Source organism: Nesoenas mayeri, assembly GCF_963082525.1.
Source record: "Nesoenas mayeri genome assembly, chromosome: Z".
Classification (NCBI taxonomy): Eukaryota; Metazoa; Chordata; class Aves; order Columbiformes; family Columbidae; genus Nesoenas; species Nesoenas mayeri.
Genome location: NC_137542.1, coordinates 64,532,525 through 64,541,039, shown reverse-complemented (window position 1 = coordinate 64,541,039; position 8,515 = coordinate 64,532,525). Strand labels below are relative to the sequence as shown.

General features: G+C 42.3%; 1 protein-coding gene across 1 annotated transcript; it reads left to right on the top strand.

Moving 5' to 3' along the window:
* Positions 1-464: 464 nt before the first annotated feature.
* On the top strand, positions 465-8,025 carry TMEM171 (transmembrane protein 171; the record flags this gene model as incomplete). Its single annotated transcript, XM_080362301.1, has 3 exons — positions 465-1,095; positions 2,748-2,889; positions 7,797-8,025. The coding sequence occupies 3 exons, from the start codon at positions 465-467 to the stop codon at positions 8,023-8,025; spliced, it is 1,002 nt and encodes a 333-aa protein (XP_080218427.1).
* Between the last annotated feature and the right edge of the window lie 490 nt (positions 8,026-8,515).

Below are 8,515 nucleotides of genomic sequence, written 5' to 3'. Positions count from 1 at the left end.
GTCACTTCCTGCCATTTGCTACAGAAATTTCCCCCAGCTTTCTGTTTTCAAGGAGAAAGCTAGCATGTCCTTGTTCCCGAGATTCAGCCTTTGAAGATAATGTGCCCTTAATCATAAGACCGTACATATGAAGAAACAATGTAGCTGTGCAACAGCAATTACAGTTGTTTTCAGTCGAACTGTAGAACAAGTTCTGTCTTTTCATTGGCATTTAATGGCAGCAAACTTGATTAGGCCCTTTACTCCATAATGGAGGTGCTACCAAGGGTATACAATTCTAATAGTCTGAGAAGCAAATGCAGGAGTAAATATTACAATGTAGCCAGTCCCACTGTTTGGTATTTTTCTTCTTCTTCTTTTTGATTTGTGTATTTTTATGTTCACAGATCTACTGTAGTGTTCTGCCTCTTAACAGGGGAAAAATAACCAAACAAACTTAACCTGCTGGAGGAGATTCTGTTGTCATGTATCCAGTGGCTGTTCCTGCCCCAGGAGGTGAAGGAAATAATGGACAACATGGGAAAGTTATTTTTTTCCTTTTTGTTTTTGGAGCTGTGTTGCTCTGTGCTGGATTCCTGCTTTCAGTCTTTATTCTCCAGTCTTGTCCATCCGGAACCTTCAGTGACTGTAATGGGGTCCTTAAGGCTGCTGGGCCAGTGCTGGCTGTGACTGGACTCGTTTGTGTTTTACTGGCACGATCAAGGGCCAGGCTGTATATAAGACAAAGACAATTGCAAAATGAGCAGGTGTACAGCCTTGTTTTTTGTCGCGGGAGCTGTCAGTTTGCCCAGTTTCTCATATTTGGGTTCCTGTTTTTAACTAGTGGAATGCTAATCAGCATCCTGGGCATTTGGGTTCCTGGCTGCAGCCCCAGCTGGCACAGCATACAGCTCAACTACACCAGCAGTTCTGATGTGGACCTCCAGGGCTGTGGATTCTTGTCACTTCAAATCATGGGACCTTTGATTGTGCTCACTGGGTTGTGTTTCTTCGTGATAGCTCATGTTAAAAAGAAACAAAACTTAAATCTCAACCAAGAATCTTGCGAAAGTGAAGAACATCCTCAGAGCCCTGAATCTTTTCAGGTTACAGTAGGTGGGTAAATAACACTTGAACTGCACATCTGAGACTTAGGGCTTTTTTCTTCTAATGATGTACCTCTAAATATTACTCATTTGAGCTCCAGGCTTGTTGGTTCTGGCATGTCAGACCAGCCAAAACAGAATAATGTTGCTTTGTCTCATATGGTTTTGGTATGGTCGTTTCAGTTAGCTTTCTCTCAAAGAGAAAACCTTTGGCATCAAAAGAAAGGTCTGACTGTTTGGCAAAAAACCCCACATAATCTGATGCAAGTCAGTCCAATATGCCTTTCCCAAAGGGTGTAGCTGACATTGCAAATCATAGGTCTTAATGACTTCTATGACTATCTGTAAGATTTTTGTTTAGCCTTGAGTTTTGACCCCTTAAACAGGAGAACCTGATTCGTAAGCAGTGTATTGTATCTTTTTTTTAATCATGGCCACATCTTCTGTCAGTAAGAGATGTAATTGCAAGATGCTTCTGTTAATTGCACGGTATTTGAGTAAATGTGGTATGTTAGCAGGGAATACTCCCCTGCATATAGCACTGCTTTTAGTACCCCATGAACACATTCTGTGCATAGATTATTCTGATAATTTTCTAGCTCTTGGAAAGGATTAGTAACTCAACCATAGTATTTCTTGACTGTCATCTGACTGACTGAAGTTCATTATGCAAATTTTCCTTTTGCCTGTCAAACCAATGTACAGACCTGTAACCTGGCAATCTTCAGAAAAGGTGACAGTTTAATGTCAGTTTTCCAACCACAGGATAAATCAAAGGGTGATAGAAGAGAATTCAGATTGTCTTTCAAGGTGAGAAAGCAAAATTAAGCAAAATCAATGGATTCCTTTTATACTTCCATCAGGAAAAGTAAAACTGTAAGGCTGAAGGCTGAGGCCTCATTGCCATAGTGACATTCTGGAACAGTAGTGACACAGCTAGAAAACACTTCCTACTTCACTCAACATTTCTAATGCTCCTTGACCTGTCCCTTCATACAAATCACAAAAGAAAAAAGGTGCCAGGCAGCTGAGTGTTTACATAAATTATGCGAGCTCAGTTACTGATACAAACTTTTTGTTTAAAAAAAAAAAAAAACACAACCTCAATTACAGAAGATATGCTGCACAGTACACTTAATAGTGAATTATCTATCAATAGTGTTGTGGAAATTGTCGTGGCACACAAAATCAGTCACAGAACCATTTATGACTTTAATACTTTTGTTATAACACTGCATTAGGTCCACAAAAACTTAGATCACCCTATTTTAGGAAAACAAAATACTTGCCTACCCCTGAAGTCTCCCCACAGTAACTGTGTGCTTTGCACTTCAGTTTTTGAAGACAGACAACAGTGAAAGGTTTCTGTCTCCTGGCTAGATGGAACACTACTCCTCCCCTAGCTGTAATTTCTAAATGAAATCTTCCATTTATGAATATGCTGCATCTTTCTTTTGGGGTAATTTTGGTTTTGAACGCTTCCATTGTACTTTAACAGCCCAGAATGTAACAAATCTGTATGTGGGATCATTGAACTTTACTTTAAAAGATAGACAAATACAAATACTGTAACTCTAAAGACAGGAAATGTTCTAGGATACAGTTAGAATGAACAGTGGTGCTCTGTTTTGCAGAGGTGGTAATTGGTAATTTTTTTCCTAGGTGATGCTGTAATGGTATTCCCACCTCCACCACCTCCTTATTTTGCTGACCCTCTCTCACCAACTGTGACACGTTGTCTTATGTCAGGTGGTTTGCCTACAAGTGATAATCCTCCACCATACCACTCTATCTTCAGTGATGGGTAAGACTGTTTTCTTGTCTGTCTGTGGAAGTCTGAGATGCTTCTCAAGGTATCCAAGACCATGTTCTTAAATATTCACTCTGAATTAACTCTCTGCTAGGCTATACAAGGTTTTCTAGAACCTCATTCAACTTACTTTAGATACCTTCCTTGAAATGGCATTAAAATCTAGTGTACAAGAGGAATCACAAATCACATCACCCTCCTTCATGAAGGTTAAATTCTTACAGTCTATTACGACTGAAAACAAAGCCTTAAATCAGTGGCCTTTATTTAAATATATTTAGATTCAATTTCTTCTGGATTGTCCAAGAGAAAGTGCCCCTGACAGCAGTGCTCCAATCACATGATAGACATCACACTGCCAGATTTTAGGAAGCGTCTGCAGACCCACTGCAGCAAACCATTCGTGACACCCATCCACAGGCCCTGTGACTGTGGGAGCACCACTTCGGTGTGGCTGGTTCTCCCTCTGACGCTTATCTCACTGCCTTGAGGAAGCGAGACTTGTAGTGCTGGTCTACCTTGTTCCTGCTGTGGCAGTGTGTTGAGTTAAAAAAGATAACCTTGATATTGCGGAGGAAGAGCAGGAGTCTTCAGATAGCTTAAAAGGGAGGTTGCAATGCCAGCTTCATCTCAAGATGTTGCACCTCAGCCATGCAGCTACTCTTCTATACACTGAGTACAGCTGACTTGCTAGATGTTGCCACCACTAAGCTCACGGTGGTGACTGGCTGAAGAGCTGTGTGCACCACAAGAACTTGCAGGGTTATTTATCCTCTGTGGGTTACTGCTAACTTGAGTGTGGAAGAGGTTGCTGCAAGCGCCAAATACTAGGAGCCAGAACTAGATCTGGCCAGGAAAGCTAGATGCCACATGCCTAGAGCCCCCAACTTATTTTCAGGCCCTTAATGATCCAGAATTGACTCGGTTTTACCTTTTGGAAAGTCGTATGTCAGGTTTCTTTTGGTCTGTGGGTCAGTAGGTAGTGGGGGACTTATTCATTGCATTATTTTAGTTTACAAGACCGTGCCTGCAGCATCCTAAGAACCGTTGCTGCAGCAAGATCCCCAGCCTGCCTGGCTGTGTCCAGTCATAGTAGTTTTTGGGCCATTGCTTTCATAGCCTTCCACCATACTCCAGACTTCTCCACTCACATGTGGCAGTGCATTTCATGACCAGCTGTACCAGCTGTGTGCCTGATGTTAGTACTTTTTCAAAACTCTTGTGCTAATCTTCCCTTTGAAGCAAGCAAGCATGAACCTTCTTCCTGCCCCAAAGACTTAAGTGCCACAGGAGAAGGATGTTAGCAATGGCCCTTATTCTTGTTACCACGCTGTGTGCAGCTATGTCTGTGGTTTAATTAGTAATCCTTTGAAGTACACCTGGTGGAGTCCTGTGGCTCAGCCCCACTGTGCAAGATGCTCTGTTCCCTAGTCCACGACTACCAACAACATGTCATACTGTCTTCTGTTTCCTAGTGCCCTCCTCTAAACATTTCCTCCCCATCTTTGTTGGAGACAGCAGATGCTTCCTTCTGTTGCTGTTAACACAAGCCAGACTGTCCTTCTGCCTTTACTCAAAACCACCTTTCTTTTTTTTTTTTTTTTTTTTTAAATAGAATAAAGATCTCTCTATCAAAAACCTTACTCACTCTTTCTACTACTGCAACACTCTCCTAGTGTGCTGTTACATGCTCTATGGTGGGACTGGACCCCGAACAAAAAAATAATGTACATACCACCTAGGAAAGGAAGACAGTGCTTGGGTCCCACTGACTGAGGTCCAGCTTGAGGCTGATGACTTGTCCTGAGAGATACAATGCCTAATAAAACCTAACAGCGCACTTATTTCATTCAGTCTGCTATTTTTCCACTTATATTGTTTGAGAGGGTGTACTTCTTGGACAAAGCTGATGAGAATCTGTTGATTAGTCAGTGCCCTAAACACCTGCTAATTCAGGATGATGTGTAGATGTGGGAAAGAGAGGATGTCAGGGTTGATCAAGCCAAAATGCTTTCCAGAGAGCTGTGGTTCTCATGACCAGGCACAAATGGCTGTGTGAAGAAACATTTTATCTTGTTAACTGTAGAAGCCTTTGCCTGTTTTCTAACTGCAAGTGAAATACATCAACTCTCAGAGCTATCCTACTGGAATTGAAGGTTACCCAGAGCAACCAGGAGAGCAAATAAACTCCTGTCACTGAAAGAAGGAATTTACATGAAGTCTCTGTGTTCTTATGGGGCTGGGTGAAAGCATTCACAGCTGATGGGGTGGGGTTTTTTTTACCAGCTGCTGGTGGTTCTGGAGTTAGGCACCGTACTGAGCTACAGCACGCACTCTGTTCCTTTCTGGCATGTACCTCCAAAATGTACATATAACACAAATTGAAGTCTTTGGAGAAATGACTTGCCCCAGCTGTGAACCTGGACCTCTGATAGCCCTGAGATAGCCAAATACAGTCCAAGGGAACCCTCAATATGTTTCACTTTAAATACATTTAGAAGACCAGGCTGGAGTGAGTAACTAGGAGAAATATCATATCATACATGAAAGCTGTGTTCTGCTGTAGTCTTACAAGCAGCTGAGAGACAGAGTGACTCTTGCACCTCTTGTCTGTAAAAGTCCAATGCACAAAATTGAGGGCTACGAGTCCTCTCTACCCTAAAATTTCAGACCCTGAGTTCAAATGTGAGCTGCCTGCCCACGTGCTTGGTAAGATGTGTGCATTATGAAAGGCTGTGAAAGTATGCAAGCAGCACATGCTGCTCTGAAAAAGGAAGAACAAAGGGCAGTGAGGGAATGACAAAAAAGCTAGTTCCTCAGACTTCTTTTGGGCTCTCCCTGCTGGTGCACATACCAACTTGACCCCTCTTTCCTTCACCCATTCTCCTACAAAATCCCTTGCAGCTGGATCAACTGCCTCAACCCACAAATGTCCAGTTTTGATGCTCTGAGCTTCATGTATGATCCCAGTAACTCAGCCGTTGTTGATTGCCTTGTCTGGACTTCTCTGTCTTGTGAACATATGTACTCAAAGATGCAGTCTGTAGCCCAGCTTGTTGGGGCAGTTTGTGGTGGAGTGGACAAAACACCTCAACCTTGGATTCAGAAACCCTGGACCTCCTGCTTTGGTGTTCTGTGCCTGGGTGTGCTCTAGCTATTGCCTTTCCATGCTCCCCAGGGTCCTCACAGAGACCCTGTGAGTTCATACCATCTCTGGTTATTTCACTCAGTCATACTCTCCCATGGCTTAGCGCTTGGTAGCAGGCACAACATCTTGACTAGTGAAAATGAGTTCACAAGCCCTTTTCATGGAGGCTGAGCTGTGGCCTTGTTCCTCCTGACATAGGGCCATGGTTGAAGATCTCAAAGCTGGGAGGGAATACCCATTTCACATGTGGGTGGTTACTAGGCAAATATAATTTGTCTTTTCAGTCCATTGCTCCACATGGTGTCAGCAAGTGCTGCGTTGGAGGCTGTGCTGGATGAGAGAGCTTGTAGGAAGCTGAGTCATGGTCTGATCCCAGAAGTGGTTGTTTTTTTCCTGCAGTCTGATATATAGCACTTCAGCATTTGTATTGTAGTATGTTCTCTCTCCTTTAAACACACATCCTTATACACCAGTGACAGCACTAAAGATTTTTAATTCTTTAGCAGATTAGATAAATATCTGTGAAGGACCAAGTATTGATTCTCATCTCGAATGTTTCCCTTTCCAAAGCAACAAATTAAAGCTTTGTGTGTAGATGAGCTCAGCTGGAGATAAATGATGCTGAAGTGAGCTGGTAGGAAACCAGCCCTGCTTATGCCTAGTACATCAAGAGAACTGGGGTTGTTCAGCCTCAAGAAGGCTCCAGGGAGACCTAATTGCAGCCTTTCAGTATTCAAAAGGGGCCTATAAGAAGGACGGGGACAGACTTTTTAGAAGAACCTGTTGTGATGGGACAAAGGGTAATGGTTTCAAACTAAAAGAGGGGAGATTCAGGCTAGACATGAGGCAGACGTTTTTTACAACGAAGTTGGTGAAACACTGGCACAAGTTGCCCAGAGAGGTGGTAGATGCCCCATCCCTGGAAACATCCCAGGCCAGGCTGGACCAGCCTCTGAGCAACCTGATCTAGTTGAAGATGTGGGAGTGCAGATGTATGCACAAAGGCAGGAGTCAGCTCTGAGAGCAAGTTGTGAGGAATGAGGAGTTGTTTTCTTCTCTTGAGAAGCAGCTGGAGCAATATGCTGAGGGTCAGCTCCTGGGTGAGATGAGCAGGATTCCAGGACCAGATGGGTGCAACCAATTGGGATCCAGTTGTGATTGTCAGAGGAGGGCGCTGCTGTCCTGGACTGTCACTGGGAACTTGGCAGTCTGGTCATGTCCAGTTGCTTCTGTTCCTCCAGCTCTGTGCTGGAATGCTACTCCTTATGTCTGTCATGGGTTGCTAGAAAGCCTAATGAAAGATTCAAGTTGCCTTTCATGTAAGATCTCAAATGGCTAAGGACTGCGATTTTTTTGATGTAATTCTAAGTCTAGTAATTGTCTTTCATAAGAGAATGGGACAATGTAGATGTGATAGACTACAAAAGGGAAGATACATTAGGAGCTAAGTATCGGAAGATTTAATAAGATTGTGAGATAGCCCTGCCAGAAGCAGCTAATGCCTGTAAGCCAGGCTGTGACTGGTGATGTTAAGGGTTAGAAGGCGACTTGTTTGCCCTTCCCCTCTGAAGTAATAGAATTTTCATATAAGTCGTAACGTAGCCCATAGTATGAATTCCTAATGCTTATGCAAGTTCTTTGCTTCAGGCATTCTAGGGAATGTGTGCATGCATGTATGTTTATATAAGTCAAGTGGAATTTCACTCACTGTAGAGAAATGAATTATGCTAATATGCAGTTTTGTGTTTTATAGAGCACAGCTTGCAGATGATGAAAGAACAGTTGCTGTTAGAGACTATGAGACCATATATACAATTTCTGGAAGCGGCTCACCTTCAGATGTTTCACCAATTCTATACGTCTCCTCGGAATCGCCTCCAAAATATGAAGAAAAAGCATCAATAACAAATAACGAATATTCTCCATCTTCTTCTTCATCTTCTTCATCCATTTCCTTAGCCACATCTGACAGCAGTTCATAGAGGACTGTCAGTTAGACTTCATTTTTAAATTAAATTGTACACTCAGATGTATGATTTTGGAATTTATTTACATTTTGTAATAAAAGCAGTAATGTTGGCTGTGTCTCATTTTTCATCCAAAAGCATAAATGACGAATTTGGGTTTCAATGAATGTTAGATAATGCTGGGGTTCCAAGCAAGTAGTCTGAAGGGATTCAGTTCACTGCAAGGATATTAAATGCTCATCTTGTTCTGTTCCAGCTTCAGTTTCTATTTTTAGTTGTTCTTTATATAATGGAGGCACTAAGTAGAGACCAACTTTTTATGCTTATTTTAATTAAATCTGTTTGGAGCTTCAAAAAAGAAATAACTAGGGAGTGGGTTTATTTCTATTTTTGTGTTACTTTTGTGGAAAATACTTGTTTGTAAAGTTGTTGACTTCATGCTCTGAGAGCATCGTGACTAGGGGACTTTAACACTGGGAACAAGTCTGCCATGGAGAACTTAAAT